Below are 24,716 nucleotides of genomic sequence, written 5' to 3'. Positions count from 1 at the left end.
TGTTTCTGACCCCCAACATTTCAGAAGGAATAATTCATACAGCCCATTTTAAATCCAAATTTCACAATATATTCCCTGTGTATAGTCAGTATCAAATAAGCCAGTCAGTCCCTCTGCCTGATGCTGCCTCCATCAACCACAAATTTCAATTCCAAAGAAGAAAGCTGAACTTTCTTCCTGGAAATGGAGATTTCAATCCAGGTGTGCAGGGAAAAGCTTCAGTTTTGGTACTATTTGCTATCCTGTTTCCTTTTAGGCAATGAGTCATTTGGAGCAGGGCTTCTCCCAGCAACCTTTTTTAAAACTTTGTACTGCATGGCAGTCCTGCAATAGCGAGCAGCTGAGGAAGGGTTAAGCTTTCTTTGTGCTGCTGTGCTCTGCAGCCCTGCAAGCTGTGATCTTTGGCTGCTACCATGGCCAAACACAACGTCTGCCCCTCACTGCAGACTGGGTTGGACACAATCCCTGACTAATCCCAGGGAAGGTTTACAGCCGTCTTAGATCCTCCTGACATCTGGGCAAAGACATCTGGGCGCTGCCTGCAAAATAGTGCTTGGAGCTAAGGTTCAGCAAGGGTGTTTCTTCCTGGATGGATGGGGGAGTAAGTGGGAGAGAGAGAAGCAAAAGCAGCCTGCAGATAAACAACAAAGTAATTTTAAGGTTTTTTTCTAGGCAATGTAAACTAGAGCTAAATGCATGTGGTCCCAGCAATCTGCCCTTTTTTTCCCAGAACCTTGGGGACATCAAATGAAACAGCAAGTCATAAGGTTCAAAAGAAACAAGTGGTTGTACTTTCCTATGAAACACAGAGTTAACCTGCAAAAATCCTTGCTGCAGGATGCTGCAAGTGCCAAAAGTTTCAAAAAACAGCCAGCCAAATTTATGGAGGAAAAATCCAGTGAGCAAAATTAAAGTTAAAAGTACCGGTACTGGCACAGGATATATTCAGGGTGGGCTGCAACACGTTTTGGGCTAGTGTCACTATGTGCTTGTGTTATTCCCTGGTTCTACAACTGGCTGCCACCAGAAACAGTGGGCTGAGCTGATGTTGTCTGGCCATTCCCATTTTTTGGTCCAGATGTGGAGCTTGTGTCTTCGCTCTGAAACCAGGATTGTGCAGCTGTGCCTGCTCTGTGCACCTGGCCCTACTTGTAATAACCTATAATCAGAATGAGATGTTTCCCCCTAACACATCAGTTTTAGCCCAAGGATTAATTCAGGGCAGCCCAGGGGCCAGCATTAGGGGATGCCATGACAGAGGATCACACACAACCCCGTGCTCTCCAAACACAGGCATTGCACAGTGAGACCTTCCCCAAGAAATGTTTGAGAGAAGTGGAAACCAGGCTGCTCACCTTCAAGTCCTGGCAAGCATTAAAGCTTGGTTTTGCCAGGAAAGGAAACAGGTATCGTTTACTACCCACAAAGCACAAATCTCTGCTGAGTATGGAGGTGAGGCTGCTGGTCTGACTAACAACAGCCAAAGGAGCGACATGACCAAGGTGTTAAGCATTTGCTCAGTGCATCAAGGACTGTTGCACATGAGGAAAATCTCTATGAACAGTTAAAGGAGTCTATCTACCTGCAGACTAAAACATCCCAGTTTGATTTCAGTAACTGTCTATAGACACGCCTCTTCTCACTTGATCCTGCGTTTGTAAAGGGCAAAAAATGAAGACTCACATGTTTACTTAAGAACAGGCGAGTCACTAAGGACTGTCAGTACTGGAGTACCTTTAGCCTAGAGAATACAGAGAAGATTGCAACATCTTGGATAAACCCAGGTCTTTCAGCTGAGATTAATGATCTGAAGGAATGGTATTTCCCCAAAAGTCAGGTAGAAAAAATAGGCAAAAACAGAGTGAAGACTCTTTGGGACTTCCAGTGAAAAAAGAATCTTAGGCAGAGGAGGAAAGGCAGTGATTATTGAGTAAAGAGGGGGTTTATTTTGCCCATTGAACCAGTGCGGAAAATTATCTAAAGAAAAGAAAGAAGATATGTTTCATGCCTCAAAGAAAGGAAGGAAGTCCAGAATAGGAGACTTGATGATCTTAGGGATGCTGTAAAATTCTCAGCAAATTCCAGAACGCTGAGAACACTGATGAGTGATGAAGGGCAAAAGCGGAGTTTTAGTGTTTATCTTGCTCTGTAAATTCCTTGTGATGACCACAGAAAGATTTGCTGGGTTTTGAAATCTTTCATGAAACGTGAGTAATAGGTATCAACTTCAAACTGTCCCTGGAAAGCAAAATATAAATTGGGTGTTCATGAAGCTGGGACTCCGGGCAAGAAGTGTTTATATGGATTGTCAGGGGTGTTCAATGGTCAAAGAGACATCAGCAACTTGTCTACATGCTCTCACTTCCACAAAGCAAGATGCAGGCACAGAACTTGTGCCTAGAAAGTGTGCACAAAGACACAGGCAAGAGCCTGTCCTGCAGCCTGTGTGGACTATGGGAGGTCCCAGAGCACATGGGTGTATCTCAGTATTGCCTTTCATCGGCTTTGTTTGACCCAAGGCCACTCTGTCATGCATTCACCCAGTAACACTGCCCAGTGCAGCACCCATCAGGGACAATGGGATGGCTGCACAGCCCCTCAGGAACACACCCTAAGCCCAGCTTTTCCCAAGTACAGGGTGTGCGTGGTTTGCAGTCCTTCCAAGAGCCAGCAGCATGAGCAGAGTGCTACATCATACAGCACATGCCTGCATGCCTGCTTACATGCGTCTCCTCAACACCACTCTTGATGTCCCTGCCAGTGCAAGTGCAGTCGGACCGTTGCCATCCAGGACTCCTCCCTGTACTTTCCTAGAAGGTTCAGTAGAAAGCCCAAATCCTTCCCACACAAAACATCTCTGTTCGCCCTCCTGGCTGCTCAGAGCATGCAGCAAAAGGATCTAAGTCTGCTAAAAGCATCTTTGGAACTTGTATCCCTGTCCAGAGCTGACCTCACAGTGCAGGAATCAGCGTGGAGCTGCCTGATCTGTCTGGGGGGTGGCAGGAGTGTCAGGAGAGGGGTGAGTCAGTTCAGCACTCTGAAGCACCTGGGAACACTGCACATTCCTTTGTAGATGGACATTATTGGACTGATATGACTACTCAGACATCAATGATCAAATCCAGACAGTTCTAACCCTGCTCTCCTCAGGCTCTCACGGGTTTCTGTCCTGCCTCTTCATCGGGCAAGGAATTGTTCCTCCCAGGGACCAGCTCCAACAGCCAGCACCACCCTGGTTTCTCTACTCCCTGTAGTAGAGTTCTTGATGCATACAGAGAGATGTGCATCTACTTATGTTATCTCTGCATTGCCAAAGAAAACTTTGCTGCTTTCCTCTTCTTCACTTCCAAAACTATAAAACTAGGGCCCACAGAGACCCAGGAAAACATCATTTTCTTCAGCTGCAGATTCACAGCTCCCTGATTCCTTTGCAAGTGAAAAAGGACACGACTGGAAAAGTTTGCTACCAGGTAACTAGGATGGATTTCGCCACACCAGCGCTGCTGCCCGGACGTTGGGGACCGACAGCTGCAAGTGTTTTCAGTGCAAACCAGCCTTGCTTTGTCTCTGCCCGGTGTGGCGGGATCGCGGTTGCTTTTCTCCCCTTTGACCCTCCTGGCATTGCACAGGACTGGTCAGGTAATCACGAGTCTGTTTGTTTGTCTGTTTGCAAATCTCAGGAAGCAGCTCCAGCAAAATCTCCTAAGTCATCAGAATGCAGCAAACCACGGTGTCAAAACAATACAACCCCATCCCTACCTCCAGCAGGACCTTTATCAGTAATTATCACCTGTTTTATCTCAGAGCCTGGGATTACAGCAGGTCCAGGATGAACATCCCCTCCATCCAGCCCGTGGTGAAGGCAGGCAGCACCACCCAGACCATGCCGTGTGCTCCTCGGGCGCTCCGAAGGAGACAGTGTTTCCTCACTCCGCCTATTCTGAGTCCGGACCTGTCAATATTCAAATATTCACGTAGGAGAAAGGGGAACCTATAGTGACTGGACAAATACACGCCCGAGAAAGAGGACACTCCTTCCTGGTCTGCAATCCCCTTGTTCAATAAAACTTAGTAAATCACTGAAGCGTTCAAAAATCGAAATTTCTCCTTTAAGAGAGACCCAGTAATGCGAAGATGTACAGCACATCGTCCTTATTCAAATGGTAGATTCAAAAGTTTGGATTTAGGGTCCTGGCAGCATTTGTACATGGATGATGAGTGTTTGCTCAGCTGCCTCTTTGGAAGCCCTTTAAAATCATGCTACTGATCATTTCCATGACTTCTCTACTGCTTCCTCGGCAGCAGTTTATTCCCGCCTGGGCTGCGTTCCCCGGGGAGCCGGGCAGTGACTCTGCCAGGCGGGAAATGCCCCCTGCGCTTGCCTTGCAGTGGGGCTCTGGGGTGGGCTGGGGAAGGTGGGTCACAGACACCAGCAGGAGTGTCCCCAGTCTCCACCTTTCCCGGCCGCTGTGCTGGCTCAGGGAGGGGGTCCTCACCGAAAGGGAAGCTTGTAGCTCCGGCTGCTGAAGGACAGCAACAGGCAGCGAGACCAAGGAAGGTGAGTGTGGGTTCGTGCTCTCAGGGCCCCCAGCCCTAGAAAGGAGGAGACCCGCGAGCACAACCAGAGCGCCCTTCGGAGGTGCCAAAACCTCCAAGGGTGCCAAAGCATCCCTGGCACGCCCGGGGGGGGACAGAAAGGACAGGGGGTCACTCCCCGGGGTGTGGGGGGGGGGCGTTTGGCTGCCCCCCATCCCGGGGGTGTCGACATCCCCCCCCGCCGCTGCGCCCCAGGGAGGAAGGGGGGGAAGCGGCAGCTGCCAGGGCGGCTCCCCCGGCTTCGCCGCGGGGGAAGGCGGGGGGGGTGCGAGGGGCCGCGTCCCACCGCGGAAAACCCCGCGGGGCGGGGCGGGGGCGCGGCCGCCAGGGGGCGCCCTTTGCGCGGCTTTAAAAGCTGCGCGGGGCGGTGCGCGGGCGGCAGTGCAGTGCGCGGAGCGGGGTGCCTGCTCTCGCTCCCCTCGCAGCGACCCTCCGCCGGCGCTCCCCCCGGCCCGGCTCCGCGCAGACATGGCCAGCGGGGGACTGCAGCTCCTGGGCTTCGTGCTGGCCTTCCTGGGCTGGATCGGCATCATCATCAGCACCGCCATGCCCCAGTGGAAGATGGCATCCTACGCGGGGGACAGCATCGTCACGGCCCAGGCGCTCTACGAGGGGCTGTGGATGTCGTGCGCCATGCAGAGCACGGGGCAGATCCAGTGCAAGGTGTACGACTCGCTGCTCAAGCTGGAGAGTAAGTCGGGGCTGGGGGGTGCGGGTGTTGGGATGCCCGTCCCGTTGGGGCTGGGGGTGTCCGTCCCGTCGGGGTCGTCCCCTCCACCCCAATGCCTCTCGGGTCGGTGCTGCGGGTACCGGTCCCGTAGGGTCATTACCCCCACGCCGGTGCCGGTCGTGTCGGGGCTCGAGGTGAAGTGCTGGGACTGAGGGTGCCGCTCCTGTCGCCCCATCTCGCCCAGTGCCTGTCCCGCTGGGGGTGCCGGTGCCGTCGGGTCTCAAGGTCTCTGTCCCGTCGGAGCTACGCCGCCTGTCCCTTCGGGGTTGAAGGTGCAGGGCTCGAGGTCACCCATCGTCCCGTCGGGGCTCAGATGCGTGTCTCTTGGGGTTCCCCGGTGGCTCTCCCCGCCGGGGCCGAGGATGATTCCCCCGGTGAGTGTCCTTCGGGGCAGCCGGGGCTCTGCCGCGCCTGCTGCAGCGCTGCCCGCGGCGGTACTGCCTCCCCGGGAGGGGGGCTCGGCGGGGCGGCACCCGGGGGGAGCCGTCCCGCAGCCCCTTGCCCGTCCCCCAGAAAAACGTCCCGGGAGGGGAAGGGCCAGATCCTCCACCTGTGTTCGGGGAAGCGCCGTGGTTGCGAACAAGAGCTTTTGGCTGTAGAAGTTCAGACAGGGACTGCTTGCGTTGGGCATGGCTCAGCAGGAAGGAAAGTTCATCGGCGGTGCTGAAGTGGTCTTTTCGAGCACGGATCCTTTTCTTTTTGCGTTTGACTGTTTTGGCCTTTTGTTCTCTGGGAAAGCCGCTGCTACTCCCGTGGGACTCTTAAGCAAAGGGCTGGCAGGTGAGCTGGACTCTAGCCCAGGTAGCACTGCCTGTAGTTTTTAGGCATCGAGGTAATATCTAGGTCTCTTACCTTGTCCTGGATGGCGAAGCCATCTCATACATAGAGGAACTGCAGCCTGGCTTGCTGGGGTGTCACTCGGGGCGGTCACGCCGAGCTGGAGCCCCAGTGAGGGCTGTTTCTAGAGCGCTGGAGCGTATAACTTACGGTGACACCCAAAGGGGTTAAAAAAAATCCTTTCTCAATATCCCTCCCCTCATCCCGAGTCCTGTAGTGTCTTGGAACACCTTCATCTCTCTCCCTCCCTAATTAATAAAGTAGTAATTACCACCTTGGTCACCTCTTTTCCAAAGAAATGGGCAGGCCGTTTCACATAAGCCGGGGACCATTGGGAGTATCCCCAAGTTAGATTGCCACCAACCCTTCCAGTGTGTCACACAGTGAAGCCGGATACCCCGGGCCCCACCTTCATTGCTAGCCCACATCAATGACTCCTGCTCCCTTGCCCCGAACACCCGTGGGCCCTGCAGCTGGCAGAGGCGCAAATTACTCCCTTCAGGAGTGCGGTGCACCCACTTAGCACTAACAGGGTGCAGAGCTGTGGATAATCAGGGCTGGGCTAAGCATGCAGTCCGGGGTGGTTTGAATAGTAATTATGTATAAGCTTAGCTTCAAGCTTCTTATCTCGCACTGGGGGTGGGGGGCGAAGATGCCAGCAGGGCTGAGGAATCTCCAGCCACCCCCTGGATGGGTTGCGAAAGGTAAACTTGCCTCGGGGGCTGTGTGGCTGCAGCCCATTGTGCTGTAAATGAGACCTGCCTGCAGAATCAGATGCGGAGCCTGGCTTGAACAGACTCCTAAAAACCTGCCCCAGGACCTCCAGACCTGCCCCATTCATGGCTGAGTACTGAAAACCAGCTGCTCCCCTCACCTTTGTCGTGCAAACAATAAGGGCTCTTCTCTTCCCGGGCTGCGGGGGAGGGAGGTGTGAGGTACCAGGGACCGAGGCTGAGCTATCAGTGGCCTTTTGTGCTCCTGCAGAGCCCCTGGCCCTGCAGGACATGCTTGCCTGAAAATTCCCAGGAAGCCCAAGAAATCTGGAAATCGCAGGGGATGCTTTCCTCGTTGGGGAAGCCAGCGAGGGCTGGTTAAAGGACTGCTTGTTCTTTCGGTACCCCAGCTTGCTTAGGCTGTGCCTTTTCCGCTTGAAAGCAGATCACGCTTAGGGACATACACCTTCTCTGCTGTTTTCCCTGCCTGGTCTCCCTTCAAGGTCTTGCAGCCACGTAGGCTTGGGCAGGGACCAGCAGTGCTGTTTTGGGTGGAGATGCAAAAACTTCCCATTTATACCCAATTCAACAGCTGCACGCTGGGACAGGTGCTTTACTGCATTCATTTGTCATGGTGAAGGTGGTACAGCTATGTGGGCAGAAAAACTTCTGCCTGGCCATGTTTTCATGCCAGAGCTTCACATGCCCTGAATGCTCTGAGCCTCATGCACTGATGGGAGAGGCTCAGATCTGCAATTACTTTGTCCCGATAGAAAGAACTGAATCTCCTCACACCTGCAGTAATTCATGGTTGTGGGAATGCTGGAAAGCTTTGCCAGCAAGCTTTTGGGTATTGCCATTCCTCTAGATGTGTCAGTGTTTGGCTGCTTGGACTGATGCTGTATGTCAGAGATGGGGTTGGCACAAGCTGATGGGCACTGTTAGCCAACTGAGGGGCCTCCAGCTTCCCGTGTGGCCACGCTGCTGGAGTACACCCGTGCTGGCACTTCTCCCGCAGCTGTGTTCAGCTGAGGGCTTATGTCAGTGCTCCTATTCAGGCAATAGAAAGGCTGTGTTTTGCTGGCTTACGTGAAAAGCAGTGCGTGGCCACATGCAGACATAGAGGCAACAAAAGCCACCCTTGCAACAAGGCTTTGTTGCACAGCCTCAGCATTGTTCTTGTAGCCCTCCAGCACCGTCCATGGAGCTTAGCTCAGCTTTGTGCTCCTCCGGGGTCTCAGGGGGATGGTCTCAGACAGGAGGGAGAAGGGCTCCTGGAACCTGTCTCTGGAAGCTTTCAGCCCCACCTAACCACACTCTCCTGTTCAGAGTAGAGGTTGTTCTGGGTCCCTTCTAGGCTGTTTTAGCTGAAGATACTCATTGCCCTGTTTGATTTTGCTGGGAGATGTTATGTACTTGAGACAAGCTGAGACTCATCTACCACTTCATCACCAAACCTAGTACATCTACAATGAGCCTTTGTGCCCTAGCCCAGAAAATAAACAAGGGTTTGGATGCCCTCTGGGTCAAACATGTGAAATCTTCCCTCCTACATCTTTACCACCCCAGCTGAGCCTGTTCTAGGAGCTGGGGAAGAAGATGGGGGGAGGAAGGGTTTTATGCTCAAGTTACTGCTGCCCTGTGGTGATGGTGGGGGAGTTGGGAGGGTGGCCCAGGGAGGGACAAAACTATAGCAGGAGGGACAAATGTGTCCAAATAATTGGTCACCTCTCTCCATCTTTAGGTCTGGAGTAAGCAGGTAGAACCTGCTGGTATCTGTGCTTTCATGTGGGTTAAGGGTTAATTTGCTCCCATGTTTCTCAATCCCTGTTCCTTCCTCATGAAAAATCATGATCGAGTGATAAAGCAGTCTCGCTTGTGTCGCGCTTTGAGAAGGTAGAGTGTTACTTGGAATGCCACCGAGGCTGTTCCTGTGTGGTGCCCTGTTGTGTCTGCAAGAGGGGATGGGAGTCTGTTGCAATAGACTGGCTTTATTGCTCTACGAGCAGCTTCTAAGCAGCTTTAGTAGCTAGTGTTACTCTGTGTTACTAAATCTCTTGGTAAGGGAATTTCCAGGCTTCGTGGGGAAACAGGCTGCCCAGGTCTCCTCTGACCAGGAATCTGGAAATGGTGGTACTGTGTGTTGCCTGTCTTACCAGCAAGCTTTCTCTGCTGTTTGAGTGACTGCAGGAGGGCATTGAACCTTATTTGCTTTGAGGAGGGCAGAGTACAAGGCCACTGGCACCTACTGAACTTGCTGCTTTTGCACTGGACATGCAGTGAGGACTTCCCAGCCTTCCCATTTCGGCAAGAAACATGATGCTGTCTGAGTCTGTGTGCTGCCCAGATTCCTCTGTACAGTCTTCTGGACTTGTGGGGAGGTGCTTTGAAGGAGTCCAGACTGGAATATCTGATGGTGATGGGTGTGCAGGGTCTTTGCAGGGGCTGGTAAGAGCATTGAAAGCCTCCAAGCCATTAGCAGGCTTTTGGGTCCAGGCAGAATGACTGCAAAGCTGTTATTTATCTGAAGCTGTTATTGCTTGCTCAGATCTTCATTCCCTTGCCTGCTGCACAAAAGTAACTTTCACATGCTAGCAGGGCAGAACAGCAGGATCTCAGATCCTGCTCCTTCAGGGAAATTCAACTTTCATGAAACCGCAGTGGGAAGGCTTTGAAGGCTGCTGACTTCTCTTGGAGGTGGACAGCGTAACATGCTTTTGACACTATAGGGGTGCTTGTAACTGCTGGGGAACTTCACTTGCAGATTAGAGGGAGCTGCACACATCACTTGGTTGCATGAAGGCCCATGAGAAGGGAAGAAAAAGTCCATAGTTTAAATATGAACAAGGCAGTCAATGAGCATCCCTATCAGAAAATAATCTGCACACAGAGCTATTGCAGCAGTTTTGTCTTACAAACAGGCATTACAAAAATCCTACGGCACTTGCCCAACAGCTTTTCTATAATTTAGATGATATAAACAGAATAAATAAGGAAATGTGATAACAGAAAAATAACCTCAAGCATATGCTGGTGAAGTCCTTTTTTTATAACTAAGCAGTTGCCACCAATTACTTCTGTGTTGGGTAATGATAGTTGTGGGAAGTAAAAAGTCTTATGTAGGCTTCAGATACATGATGCAGTTTAGTTTGTGTCCGAACCCATTAACAATAAGTCAGAGCTGTTTGTTAGCATGTTTTTAAAAAGTTGGTTTCATTATGTGAAACAGGTGTGAGCTGCTGTGTCATTTTTGTGGTCTTAGTGTTTTACGGCTTGCAGAATTCGCATTTGTTATTAACTATCCTCAGTAGTTTTAAGCCTCTGTCCTTTAGTACTTGCTACTTGCTTGCTCTAGGTTTTTTCAGGCCAGGTCTCCCATTACTAACCAGCAATAAAAAGGCTTGGCTTCCGAGTCAATAGTAGTTTATTTTGACAAAATACTGCTGCCATCTGACAGCTGTTGTTGGGTACCAGGCCAGTTTGTCTTGCCTTGTGCAGGACTGTTTTTTTCCCCCAAGGGCTGCTGAGACTGCCTGGGCTATCCGACAGCCGTGGTGTATGGCATGGGAGGCTCCAAGCGTTGCACTACCTGTTCCTGTTGGTGAGGCAGCAGCAAGGAGTGTGGGGGGAAAACCTGTTTCTTTCTAATATGATAGAAGTTAGAAAGTTAAATTTCTGTAGAGTACTTCTGCTTGTTGTTGGTAGCCAGTCCTGTTTAGCAGGTTAAGACAATATTATGCTTATATCATTTGCTATTTATAAAGCACCTGGAAAGGCCCATGTGAACAACAGAACTAATATTAAACTGTTTTCTCAGCCTCTGGATGTGCAGCTTCCATTGACAATGTGGTTGTTAATGTGTACATAATAACTAAGAGCTTGTATGATGATTAACTGCAGTCAATGTACTGCACACATTGCAAAACAAAAGCCCTGTCTTCCAGCATGTGCTATGAGCGCTGGGCAGCGAGGAGGATGGTTGGCTAATACAGTCATGTCACATTAAAACTTCTTGGGCTAAGGGACAGTCTGTTCTGCAAATACTCCAACCTGTTTTTCTGTCCTACTGCAAGTTTCCTAAATGCCTCTGTCCTCTTGTGCCATGGATAAGGGTGGGGTGAGGACACCAGGAGATGTTCCTTCAGGGTCTGCTGCTGAAAGCAGGCAGCCCTGGGAAATGCTCGCAATGCTGCTTTTTGTTCAGCTGCTTCTGCAAAGCTGTTGTGGCCTGCATCCAATTGATACCTGTACATCTTGAGATTTTAGCAGATTTCATAGCTAGGTCTTCTGAGGTCATAGAAACTTTTTCAAGCATCTTCCTGTGTTTGTCCCTTAGTACTGTGTTTGAAGGTGAGAGGTCTCTTCCCACCCTTATAACTAGTTTTCTAGTTGTTTGAGATAACATTTCATATTTTCAGCCTCCTGAAAGAACTCCTTCAAAACCCTCTCCTATAACTTCTGCAGCAAGACTAAGCCCAACTTACTTGTAGACTTGATGAAACAGATTTGGTAGCTCTGCAGAAAATGTCATTTCCCATGCAAAGTATGAACTAGTGTTCAGCCATTGGCCTCTCCAGAGCTGCTGTATTGCACAATTTAGCTTTTCATGTATGGCAGCTGAATGGGTTGTCTGGGTGGTAACCTGTCAGCTGAAGTCTTTCTGAAAATTGGCATAACTTTTGTAAGCTAGAAGTTATTTTTAGAGTGTAATCTCTGACATGGGAGTTAAATCTCTTAAAAATGTATTCGGATACTGCTGTTGTGATTTATGCTAAAGTGTTAAATGGCTTTATAAATGGGTTTCTGCAATCGGTGCAGCAGATGGGTTTTGATTAACACGTGGGCAGTGCAGAGGTGTGTCACCCTTCCCCTTTGAAGGAAATGGGAGATGACATTTAGCCAAGCTGATTGTGGGATTTTTTTCTCAAGAAAGCCAAGACTCTCTTCTTATGAAAGTGTGTCACTTCCTATTGCTCTGAATATCGCCTTTTTATTGTACTGTGTTTAACAGGCTTAATAATCTAGTTACAGAACAACAAGGTTGTGTACATAGAGGCTGGTCCAGATCTGTTTTAAAGCAGAACTAGAGCATGATAGCCTGTTGTTGGTGTAGGTAACAAGAATTTTCCTGCACAAGCAGTGCTGTGGGACAAAGTGTAAAGAAGCTGCAGAGGATAGGCGTGCGGCTGTGCTACCCTCCAGGCCAGTATCAGATTGGAACTCCTGTCTGTGTTTCAGGTTGACCCAAAGAGCCCGTTGTAGTGCAGGCTCTGTGTTCGCCACACCAGGGCTGAGTGCTGACTGATGAGTTTGCAGGTGCTGTGTTGTAGGCTTAAGTCTTGCAGCTGCAGTAGTCCAAGCCAGAAGTGGTTTGCAGAGCTCTAGCAGAATGCAGTCTGAGCTTTTTGAGGGGTGAGCTCCAGACTTGGGGACAGATTCTGGTGATACTTTGCTAAAACTGTGCATGTGTCACTGGATAACCTTCTGTGTCAGGGGACACTTTTGCCTTGGTTACAGCATGCTCCTGGGACCTTGTTCCTTTGATTAACCAGCCCTGTTTGTTCCCAGATCTGTATAATAAAACAGGACTGTATATTAAAATCCATGCTGTTCAAACAAACCTGATTTGCCAGACAATAAAGCTCAGGCTCTTATTTCACTGCTATTCAGGTGTTTTGTTACCTGGGCTTTTTTTATCAGTAATGACTTAATTTATGTCGTTATTTTCTTTCTCCTTTGGTATCAAGAAAATCTGAATTCAGTAGCTCATGTACATAAGGTTAGTGTGTCCATGCCTTCAGATGAGTCAATATAAAGCCAAATCTTGGATAAAGTATATTGAGACTGTCTGCTGAGAACCCAGGCAAACACAACCCTTGCCTATGGGAGGCATCACTCCATGCTCTAATTCTTCAAAAGCACAAGAGGCTCTTAAAACATTTGAATATCTTTGAGTCTAATAAGCTAAATATTTTAGGTAGATGCCCCCCCACCCCCCATTTTTCACTTGGCTGGGAAAATCCTGTTTCTGTTGCAGTTGGTTTTTTTTTGTACCCTCTGGGACTCAAACTGAGGATTTAATGCAAAAATACCTAAATCAGCACTGAGGTATTTGTGTAAGAGACAGGTTTTTGGAAGTACTGAGCAAGAAAGGGGCCTTGCTGTCTGCTGTGGGACAATTCATATGTATGGCACTATTCATATTAAAACATGTGCCTAAATGCTTTGTCAAGGTAGAGCCTAAATCTGAATACTTCTTTTGATAAACAGATATGCCCTTCCAATTGGGATTCAAATTATCAAGGAACAAAAGATGTCTGAGGGCAATTCCCAGGTCATTTCCTGCAAAGAGCTGCATGCCCTTGTTTGCCATGCATTTTAGAAGAGGCTGAGTCCTCTGATCCTGATGCATGACAGCCTCTTGGAGCTTAAAGCTAAAAAGGAATGTCTTGCTTGGCTGTATCCTGTGTAACACGGAGCAGAGTATTTTGACACATGGTTACTGAGCCCAGTAATTTGAATTTCTATTTGTATCTTGAGTTTGCTTTGTGGTAACTCAAATCCTAATGTCTTCTAGGCAGTCTGCAGGCCACTCGGGCTTTGATGGTGGCTGCAATACTTCTGGGCCTTGTCGCTGTATTTGTTGCTGTGACTGGCATGAAATGCATGAAGTGCATGGAAGATGACCAGGTGAAGAAGATGCGGATGGCTGTCTTCGGTGGGGTGATCTTCATCATTGCAGGTTGGTAACATACAGATGTGTTAATATTAAATGTGCTGTTTCCTAAATGGTAGTTATCCCGCATAGGATGCGAGAGGATGGGGAGGGCTTGCTGTCATTGCTCCAAGAGCATTTTGGGCTGGGAATTCCCTAGCAGACTTTGGCACAGTAGCTGCTGGCTATCTGAGCCATCAAATAGGTCTCTTGGCACTAGCGTTATGCTTTCTATATGGACTGCATGCCTTCCATCTCTGTTAGCGGAGCTGAGTTTGATCTGTATGCCTTGCTTCAGTGAAAGGCTGTCAGCAGTCCTGCTTTCGGTGTGATGTAACTGTGGGTGACCTCAAATCCTTTCTTAACTTCTCTCCCAAGCAGCACTAAGTAACAGCTCAGATCTTCTCAGGGTGGCAGCAGCTCAGTATTGCTCCAGATGCTGGTTCTGCTACATGCAGTTTTTGCAGTGATTTTGTTTATTTTGGATTTCTTCTTAAGGCATGACATTGTCTTCCCTTCATGCACAGGTTTGGCAGCACTGGTGGCCACGTCGTGGTACGGCAACAGAGTGGCTCGGGCCTTTTATGACCCTTTCACCCCTGTCAACACCAGGTACCGACCCATTTGATATAGCACTATAGTATAGCATGACAAATGCTCACAGGGCTTAGTTTTGAGTAGCAGTGGCTGAAAACAAATAAGGGAATTTCCTGAGGTAGCTGGCTTGGCTTCATACTGTGCTGAAGGAGCATTAGGACCAGATCTCGTCATCCATGTGGCTCTTAAAGCCAAGACTTAAGGCAGCATCACTGCCAGAGACCTAACTGCTGTGACTTCAGCGTTTTTCCTCCACTAAATGCTTAAAGCCTGGTTTGCACAGAGCTTGGCCCTGCTGCAGCTGTGCAGGGTGAGCTGATGGACTGGACTAACCCAGCATGCAAAGCTCTGGGCTTTGAGGGTCAGCAAAGTCTCAGGCTGCTCCAAACTGCTGTCTTGCAGGAAGCCGCTTCCATCCTGATTTCAGCTCCCTTCTGCTTTGTGTGGACATGTTAACACTGTAATCCAGAGACATTACTTGTAGTATTCACTTTCTTCCTTGTTTCTCCCCCAGATTTGAGTTTGGATCAGCTCTCTTCATTGGCTGGGCAGCTGCTTCTCTGGCCATGCTGGGAGGAGCCTTCCTCTGCTGCTCCTGTCCACGGAGAGAAACTTCATATCCACCCACCCGAGGCTATCCAAAAAATGCCCCCTCCACAGGGAAGGATTATGTATAATGAAACAAAGAAGAGGAACCACCAGTACTGGTAGTGAAAGCATTTTGGAGAGGACACTACAATGCCACTGTCCTGAGAAGAGTTCAGACTCTATGTTCTGCCGCCGCCTTCTCCCAAAAATGTGTATATTTTTGTAATCCTCTTTGCTACTGGACATAACTTCTCCTTTCTCTCCCAGCCCATGGAGGAAGGCTAGCCTAGGTTGATAGGTATTGCCACTGGAATGATGAAACCTCCAAGCTTGGGTGAAGTTTAGTATTTGGGAGTAAAAGGGAAAAATGATACTGTTTTTTTTAGATGGATGTTGGTGCTTTTTTAGTTGTTTTTTTTAAAAATAGATGGTGACAATTCAGTCCCATATCCCATTAAGTTAGAGCCCAGTGTGATGTGTGTAGAAATTAAAGGAACATATATTATATACAAAGTGATGAAACCAATAGCTTAAGGGGAAACATAATTTTAGGGAAAAGACTTTACATGTAGGAATTTTTGAAGAGATCTAAAATGCTCTTGTACTGTCATCTTCAGCACCTTCCTTTCTGTGCAGATTGGCATAGCAAAGGGTCAGACACAATTAAATTGCTCTTACTTAAATTGATATATGTAACTGTCCATGCACATGCTGTTGGCCAACAGAAGGTGGCTTGGCTTAACTGTATGTCACCACTCTTTTGACAAGATTTTGTAAGTTGATTGTGTCTGAACCAAAGGCTGTAAAATCCTAACTACAGAGGTTAGGAAACTCCCAAAGCAGCTACAGGCTTCCCTGCTGCCAGGGAAGAGCTATAAAGAAAAACAATTGCCTTCTGTTTTCACTGGGTGTCTCTGGTGGGGCTGTTGCTGCTGTTCCTTAGACACCGAGTGCTGCCAGTGATTGTTTCTCCATGTTCCCACCCTAGTACCTAACTGAGCTTGAAGCTTTACCCCCTTGTGTGTGTTACAGGCCACTTTTTAACAAACTCTCCTATTTCCTTGAGTCTTTCTCATTTGGGCTTAATTACTGATCTGTTTGCCTTATGCAGCTAAATGTGTTAAACCAAACTGAATGCACTGCCACTCCCTGATGTTTCCCCAAGGATACCTCACATGCTGCCATTTGATCCTGTCTTTTTTTTCTTTCTTGTAAACACTCTCAGTGATGATATGAAGGCAAATTCCAAGGAAACTGACCCAAAGGTTATGGCATCTTCTTTTAATCCAAGCTCACCAAAGAGGAAGAAACTAGCATTCTAAAGATAAAACCATCCTTGCATATTAAGTCATATCTAAAAAAATTTGCAGCTCATCAAAGGTTCCCAACCCTTCCTCTGAAACACCCAGTCACTTGGTGTTGGACTAACACTCGCTGAGGCTGTCCAGAGTTAAGTCTCACAGTTCCTAGAAGGATGGTACCAGTTCTCCAAAGCTCAATCTTGCTTTTTCTACAGAAGGAAACTGGTTGCTTCTGACCAGGCTTTATAATTGTGTATGTGTTGAGGCATCAGATTTCCTGATTTCTTTCTGTAGACAGGGAGAGCCTCTGGGGCTGAGTGATGCACAACCATGGTGTTGGTGGTTTGTATAAGCCTTGTACCTCTGTTTGACCTGACTCTCTGCAACATAAATCAAAGTTACTAAAAGAAACCAACCAGAGCATTTGCTTCAGGCTTGAGTTGATGTTGGCCTGTACTTGGAGCTGGGTCACATGGCTTCTGCTTCTCCATAGGGAATTGCCTGTGCACAGCAGCTGCCTCATGAGACCTTGTCTTAGGAGGTGGCAGCTCAGGTCACATTAAAGAGCTGCTGAAGTCTGTGCTTTTGTATTTGCATTAACCCCGAGCCAGGGAGCAGATGCTTTTATTGGGAACTTGTATAAAGTGTTTAAACAATTTCAATAAATTGACTTTTTTAAGGAAAATCAGACTGCATTACTTCATTTCTTGTTTTTGAGCAGAACTTGGACAGTGTGATGGAAGAGAAGAGGGGGGCTTGGGCTTTTGGGAGCCTGCCTGGAACTTGGAGAGTGTGTGTGGAAGAGAAGAGTGGGACTTGGGCTTTTGAGAGCTTGCCTGCCAGGATGGAGCTTGTTTAGCTGTGTGTATCTACAGCAGACATAGGTGGGGACAGATCTTCTGCAGTGAGTCAGGCAGTTGTGGCCTCTGGCAGAAACTCACCCAGTAATCTGCTACGATTGCAGCCCAGGAACCAGAAGGTCTGCTCCTTGGCAAGGCTGGCTGCACCCTGGGTGGAGCAGGAAGGGGCAGGAGGAAGGCAGATGGCTCCCTTGCAGGGGAGTGGGAGCTGCAGGAATGGGGAAGGGATGGGGTGTGGAGCTGAGGTGCTCTGTGTTTTGGCAGTGCTTTGCTCTCTGTAGCTTTATCTGGAGTAGGGTATGCACAGGCTGTGGCTGTCTGCAAGAGATGCTCTGCCTCCAGAGCAGGAAGAGACCTGCTGATCTATATGTGTCTCTTAAACTCTTATGTGCAATTCCTTGACACTTCTGGGTTAACAGGGTCATAAAGAGCTGGGAGGATCCATCTCACTCTCAAGGCCCTTTGGGAGGGTCCTGTGCTTCTCCCAGCTGTGAAAATGAGCACAACCAGTCAGGTGTACCATTTTTTCAGGCCAGGTAAAGAATGGTTCAAGCTGGGCATGGTCTCTTCTAACCTGCACTGATACCTCCCCAGGGTAGCAAGGCTCTATCCCCCTTGCTTTTACCTGGCCTGGAAACCTTTTTCCATTCCCCAGGGCTCTTGTGTTCATCCCTTTCATAATTTCAAGTACATGTGATGAGAGGCAAACTTTATTTAAAACATTTTCTTAAGCTCAGTTAAGGAGCTGCCTCCTCTATTCACTCACTCTCCAAGGACTGTTTGCTTTTGTAATTACAAACAAAAGGAATAGTGCTAATTAGGCCTTGTAAAGCTGGCAGAGCAAAACAGCCAGGCATGTGGCTGGCTGAGTGAGCTTGCAGTGCCTGGAGCAGACTGGTTGCCTGGCATAGTTTGGGGTCTATGGTCATTCTTATTCCAACCTGTCAATTAGTACAGGATTTCCATTGAGATTAATTTTTTCCCATGTTTTTGTGCTCGCTCCCTCTCCAAGGACTTTTGCAAGTTCCACTCTGAAGTTTTCTAGGCAAAAGTAAGGTCCCTGGCAGAAGAACAGGGAAGGAAAGCAATCCCACCTATAAAATGGTCAGTAGGTCTTTGCAGCTGTTGGCAAAAATGGGCCACTGTGGGAGAGAGACTGTGTGAGACCAGCACAGAGGAAGGAACCAGAGGCTAGCTTGTCTGTTTGCTATACTTCTAATGTGACAAAATTCACAACCAAACTTTGATTTGGATATGGTTTGTGGATTGCCGGCAGGCTGGCTGGAAAGCCAAGGATGAAGTTTGAGGGTAAACATAATTTCATATGGCTTGTGATCCTAATTCCTGTCTAGTGGTGACAAGGGGCAGTATCTCTTGGAAGGCTGATGTCTCGATCACCCTGACCCTGTGTGGGAGGGATCTTTCCAACCCTTTTCCCCTGCCTTTCATGCATGATCATGCAATTCCACTTGGCTGTGTTTTCTACAGCCCTTTGGCCATCTCTTCTGTAGGTTGCATAGAAAAGGAGTAACATGGGTTGAAAGTTGGGGGAGAGTTTCCTACTGAATTTCAATTCTTGCGTGTGACTGACATTCCTGCTGCTAAAGCCATCTTGCAATGAAATGATGGCATTTATCTGTACAGATAATGAGAACTTTGCTTCTTGGCGTCTTCTTCCACACCATATTTATTATTCACATGGTGCCAGAGCTGTGTATACTGTGCAGGGAACTTCACTGTCAGTGGGAATTACATGCTCATTTATATTGCTTAGATATTTCAAAGTAGTAAGAGAGCTCAAGATGTTTTTGGAATAGCATCAGCCTGTTGGATTTCCTGGCTTCTTCAACTCGATAATTTCAAGAAACTGTCTGTGCTAATGCCTTCTTCAGATTCAGCTTCTGATTTACACATAAGCTTCTTAGAATAATTCTGCCTTTGTTTTCGGTACTGCTCTGAGCACAAAGATATAGTGTATTGAAGCACTGAAAACTCTGACAATGGACATCCCCGAAATAACCAATAGAGCTGGATAAGAAATGTTTGTGCAATATTCATACAAGCTCAGAATCTTTTTAATATAAGGCAGAAGAAATAATGGCATTACTGAGGGAAAGAAGTTAATGCAGCACTTCTGCTTAAGAGCAAACCCCAGAAATGCCAGTAACTTACTGAAGTTGCTCAAATGTAGCAGATTTACAAATCTAGATAAGTAACCAGACTGAAAGAGCTCAAGCCTTAGTCCTGAGCATGGCAACATATGGAATAACTCTGGGGCAGCCAGTGAATTGACAGTGATGTAAAATTGTCTCTGTTTTCACAAAGGACATCTAAAAGATGCCAACAGTAGCAGTATCTTCTTCCAGGGTCTTATGCCTGTGTCTACCTGAAAAGGCATCCTGCAGAGTCAGCTCTTTGCACAGTGGCAGGGCTGCAGCCAAATCTTGCTATGTAAGACCTCACAAGTGGCCAAACAGTCCTGCCAGCAAGTAGCACCTCTGTGTGTGTATGCCATCAGGATTTCTCCCCCACAATGTTGTTTACCCGCCAACTGGCAGAGGAGATGGCTGGTGTCACGCAGAGCAGAGGGGTGCAAGTGAGTTCCTTCCCTCTTTGCCCACAGGAACAGCTGCTGTGAGATAAGATAGAGGACAGCAGACCTTGCCACCTCAGGAACTCAGATCCCTTTACCTGCATCCCCAGAGGGAGCTTATCATTGCCTGTGATTGCATTTCTCTCTACTCTTGAGGCTTTTTTACTCTTTCCCCTTCAACCTGCATGAGTCTTATTACTTATACCCCACCTATGAAGGGTTTGCCTCTTACAAAGTCCCTCTAAACTTTCCATGAGCCCCTCCACTATATTCAAGAAAAATTCCCTTTCTCAGCTACTCTGTTTAGATGTTTGTTGCCTCTGCAGAGGTCCCAGAGGAATAGGATTGCTCTTCACAGACCTGGTCCAGGTACACTCATTTTTCAGAGAGTGCCGCAGTTTACCCCACCAGCCACAGACTCACAACAACCACGTGTTTCAGCTGGGGCTTTGCATCCAACTGGGCAACTGACCTGGACTTTCCAAACTGGCCCACTGATTGCAACACAAACAGCATTGCACGGATCTTCTCATTATCCCCCTTCATTAGAGTCTTCATTCCTCCAATCCCACTGGCTCTTCGATTTGCCTGGTTGCTGTTTCCCTGCTTCTAGAAGTCCAGCCTGCGACAAGGAGCTTGCTCTTCTATAGCATGTTGCTTTTCACCCTGCCTGCAGTTCCCACAGAAGTCCTGCACGCTATGGCATTCGCATCGCTGAGCAGAAAGGGAAAAACACTCCTTTGTTGAGCCTCGTGCTCAACTGGAAAATATCCCAACTCCTACAGCTTTTCCAGAAAAGCCCTGCCTGGATTCCTAGCATACTGCATCAGGGACTTGGTGTTTCTAGGGTCTACATTTCCTACAGAGACCTGCCAGAGACACCAGGAGCCCCCAGCCATGGGAACCTGTGGGTGCTTCTGCTTTGCTGCCACAGGGGCTGCAAGGAGATGCCAGCTGGTGGGTCCTGCCCGGCTGGGGACCAAGCACCGGGGAACCCATCCACTGGGTTTGCCTCAAGGCACAGAAACTGCCTTCCACTCCTGTCTGGTTCATCAGCCAGGCCCAGGAGCAGGTTTCATGTCAGGAACCTGAATTTTGACATTAAGTTTCCCATATTTACGTATTTTTGTGTGGTTGGTTTTTGCCTTGCTCTGGAACTGGGCTCTGCTCCCCTCCTGCCCTTCTTCTCTATAGTTGTCCAGGTTCTCCTCCTTGAGGAAGGACTTTTCCAAGGTCCTTGCATCACCTGGTCCATCTGACCATACCAGGCTGTTCCTGACCGGCACAGCTGGGCTGGGTTAGATGAGCTGGTTGCACATTCTGTTTGGGACATTGCACAAGTCCCATTCTTACCATGATATTTTTGTACTTTGCCTACCACATCACAAAATACCATACCTGTGAAAGATACATCACTGGCTTTTGTCCAGGAAGGTGAAGGATGTGACTGACATAAGAAAAGAACTGCATTTTCACATGAGGGCTGAGAACAAACCATCTCATCACAGTTAAGGACCTCCATCCGCATTCCCAGCAAGGATCTCCAGGACTGAGGGGTACAAAGACAGCCTTTGCCAATGCCCTATAGTTTGCAGGTGGCTTTTAATGAAAAAAAAAAGAAAAAAAAGGGCAAGAAATACTATCCTGCAGGAGGCAGGGAGGGAAGAACAACATGGACTAGCTAGTGCCAAGCTTTCCTGCTTCCCTGGCTCCTAGGAAAGACCCAGCTATGTGAGAGCTACTTAGTACTAGTGCTCTCTCCTGCCATGCATTCACCTCCTGCTGCAGGCAAGGGCTTCGATTTTTAATTTGGGAACCACACAGCAACGTTCAGCAGGTGGGAGGGGTGGGATGCTGGTACTCCCAGCCCAGCAGTCCTGGCTGCCTTCAGAGCCAGCTCCCCCAACGGGAGAGAACCAGGGGAGCCATGAAAACAAGCTCAGCCAAGGGAAAAAAGGCAAGAAATAGCATTCTTATTACAAGGTAAACAGCATTAACTCCGTCTTGGGGGAGTAGAAACACCACGGTGGTGATAGGCTTTTCTGCCCACAAGCCATGGAAGGGCGGTGGAACATGCTCCACCCTCCCCTTGTGTAACACTCCCCACGCAGCAGCTGTAAATAATCATTTACCTGTGTGTGCTCCTCTTTTGCTGCTTTTTTTAGGGCCTTTCTTCTTACATGCAGCTCCTGGAGGGGTGGCTGCTCTGAGGTGTGCGTGGCACAGCCTCGGTGCTGGAGCTGGCAGAGCTCTGCCACATGCGAGTGGAGCTGGAGCCGGTGGCCCCGGGTGACTCCTGCGAGCAAAGCTGCCAGCTGCAGTAAGGGGGATGGGAGAGTGTGGGCTGCATTTGTTGTTTTTCCAGCAAAAAGAGCTCAACGGTTCATTTTAATTATTGTTTTTCCCAGACCTGCAATAGCATTTCTCCACACTTTGCAGTTCTCTAGAAAAGGTCTGGTAAAAACACATTGGTCAAAACGCATCTGTCAGCGAGCCAGGTCTGCTTGTTGACCTGCCTCCAGGATTTCAAAGCAGTTGCTCTGGGGAGTTGTTTGAACCTTTCCTCACTTCAGGTGCTCAGAAACTGGGGAGCAGCAAGGAGAAGCCAGGCCCTTCCTACGTGCGTATTTTTTTTTTAATCAGTAAAAATGCCCTGTCACTGACCCAGACTGATGGGCTGTTTCTTTTGTGCAGGTTTACTCATCACTGGCATGGTGTAACATGACAAAAGCATCCTTTGGGGAGTATGCATGGGATGGATGCTCTGGGAGCATGAGCAGAAATGCGACCATGCCCATGCCCAAGCACGCAGCCCTGTGCAAGGAGCCGGGGAGACCAAGGAGTAACGAAACCCTCTGCCGCTGCCTTCCTTAAGGGAGGGATGTGGCCTTGGCCCAGCAAGCAGAGTCTGCACAAGAGGGAGTCTAATTTACAGTGCCCTGTAATTTGCTGATGCCGTAATATGTTTAGCTTGGGGAAAAGGCTCTGTTGATGTTAACGTGTTCGCTCACATTGGAGCTGTGGTATGTTCCATCGACATGAAAAACAACACCGCACTGGGCTGTGGCTGGACCATCCTTGTGAAAATAACGGGGCAGCAGCTCGGCTGGGGCCGAGCTGTCGGGGCTTCCCTGAGGTGGGAGCAGCCCCCTGAACCCTCCAGAGCCAATTCGGATGTGCCAGCCTGGCATCTGCTGCTGTAATGCTGGCTCTTCGTTAAAAGCCGTTGCCCAGGTTAATTAGGCTCAAAGTGTTAGCACTGGATCAAGCAGTATTTCCCTAAAGCTTTGGAACTAGCCCCAAATCACTGATGACAGTGTCAAAAAACAAAGCTCCATCCCGCATCTACAACCTTTCTCCTAACTGCTGCTTTTTGAGTCCAGACAACGATGGTGAGGATATTGATGTTAGTACCAACAATAAAGCAGAAATAACACGAATGATCTCAAGGCACAGACCGGGGTGCCAGAGTAATATACCCTGCATGGACACTGGACACACAGACTTGCACTGAAAACAAATAATTACTGCTCTGTGATCTGGCCCTGCTTTGGGATACAACATTGTCATGGCTTGAACATGCCTCCCCATTTGCTTAGCAGATTTGTTGTTAATAATTGCTTAGACCTATGCAGCACTTGAGCTCATGGGGCTGCTCCAGGCTGTCTGCTTCATGTTTCAGGGTAAGTCTGCAGGACTAAGCCCTGCAGATAGAGAAAGTACTTGTCTGAAATTCAAGCCAACTCTGGAGTGGGTATTTATCTCCGCAGGACTTACATGGCTCTTCGCAGTTTTATCTGCACACCTAAAGTCTTTATCATCCTCAGAGAAGCCTAGTGGGTTAGGATATAGTGTGCTCATTCTACTTACAGAGGGGCAGCAGGCAAACTATAGCCCTGAACTTTAAATCCCTGAAATCAAGGGAAGTTCCTACAGATCTATGAGGCTTTGAACTTGAGTCTCCTGTCATCTGTGCTGGTGCTCTAACCTTCCTTCTCCTCTTCCACAAATCCACCACGCACTCCATGAGCTCCATGTGTGTTGGTTTGGGATGACCAGCTGTGATTAATTATTTGGCTCTGGGTGCAGGCACAGGATAAAGATGGATCATTTTGTCCTCAAGCTGCCCTGGAAAGTGGGAGGTCTCCCTTGCTCCATCCCTGCCAGCCATGTGCTCTTGCCTCCTTCTTTTTGCCATCTCTGGATCACATTAAGCTGAGATCAGCAGAAGGCAGGGAGCAGGGCTGAGACCCTTCAGTTCGGAGGTGGGGGAGAAAAGCAGAGCAGTGGGGTAGGACCATGCTTTTGGCACTGGTGAGCCCCAGGCCATAGCAGGCCAGCAAAGCTCCCAGGCTTTCTGAAGAATTTCTCAGAAACTGGAATATAAAATCAGTAAGACTCTGTTGTTTCATTCTGCAGAGAAATGACCAAGCTTTCCTTGCACACACCTAATTCTGCTGAAGGCATGAATTAGTCCTGACGCAGAGCAGCTCTTATCACCACGAGACCATGCTTTAATAGGAATTTCCTTACAATTTTTCCCCAGAACCAGGCTCAGGCCAGCTTTGAGAGGTGATGACATCATGACCCAAGTTAGGAGCAGATGAAAATTGCTCTTATAGAATTGCACTTTGCATGAACCTTTTTCCAAAGAACACAGATCAGGTGTTTCAGATCAAGTTAAAAACATTAATTACAGCCATAGCAGTAGTTCAAAATGTGACAGGCCTTTTATAACTTGTTTGTTACCGTAGCTCACAATGTCAATATTGCAAAAGTGTAGTTTGTTTCCATCATAATCAAGTTGTCTAGCACTGAATAAGGGAGTAGTGGAGGCTGCCTCTTTTTATCTTGGCATACATGGAGCTCAGCAGTGTGTGTCAACACTGAGAACATTTGAAGGATTGCATTGCTTTGTCTGCTTGGACCAAAAACACAAGGGCTTTGGAGGGAATTCAAGCTGATTCGTAAAGTACCTGCTCTAAGCCAGCTTACCCCCTCCTAATATTGGCAAACTTGCTTATCTGTGTCCTGGCTTGCAGAAGTTAGCCCTCCCTTTCCTCCTATTATTCACCTGGATAATGAAATCTGTGCTTTGTGAAAGGGGCAGTGATACACTCTGCACACAACAGGCGGAGGTTTCCATCAGTGCTCTGCTAACCCCAATTCCTTCAGTATTACATAAA

The 24,716-nt window shown here is 48.4% G+C and overlaps 2 protein-coding genes across 2 annotated transcripts in view; one reads left to right on the top strand and one right to left on the bottom strand.

Moving 5' to 3' along the window:
• Positions 1-503: 503 nt before the first annotated feature.
• Positions 504-24,716, bottom strand: part of LPP (LIM domain containing preferred translocation partner in lipoma) — an 826,113-nt gene continuing 801,900 nt past the window's right edge. The window contains exon 13 of the transcript XR_012776441.1: positions 504-514. The gene's annotated coding sequence lies outside the window, so the exon portion shown is untranslated. The remainder of the gene's footprint in view (positions 515-24,716) is intronic.
• CLDN1 (claudin 1) lies at positions 5,002-15,279 on the top strand. Its single transcript, XM_075507138.1, has 4 exons — positions 5,002-5,287; positions 13,454-13,618; positions 14,119-14,203; positions 14,703-15,279. The coding sequence occupies exons 1-4, from the start codon at positions 5,065-5,067 to the stop codon at positions 14,863-14,865; spliced, it is 636 nt and encodes a 211-aa protein (XP_075363253.1). The 5' UTR covers positions 5,002-5,064; the 3' UTR covers positions 14,866-15,279.

This window comes from Mycteria americana, chromosome 7 (assembly GCF_035582795.1).
Source record: "Mycteria americana isolate JAX WOST 10 ecotype Jacksonville Zoo and Gardens chromosome 7, USCA_MyAme_1.0, whole genome shotgun sequence".
Lineage (NCBI taxonomy): Eukaryota > Metazoa > Chordata > Aves > Ciconiiformes > Ciconiidae > Mycteria > Mycteria americana.
Note: the sequence above shows the minus strand (reverse complement) of the source record. Positions and strands in the feature narration are given on the sequence as shown.

Bases quoted from the DNA above. Each gene is read 5' to 3' on its own strand.
- CLDN1 (XM_075507138.1), top strand. From the start codon at position 5,065: ATGGCCAGCGGGGGACTGCAGCTCCTGGGCTTCGTGCTGGCCTTCCTG. The intron at 13,619-14,118 runs GTTGGTAACATA...CTTCATGCACAG, and splicing joins GGTGATCTTCATCATTGCAG to GTTTGGCAGCACTGGTGGCC. The intron at 14,204-14,702 runs GTACCGACCCAT...TTTCTCCCCCAG, and splicing joins TTCACCCCTGTCAACACCAG to ATTTGAGTTTGGATCAGCTC.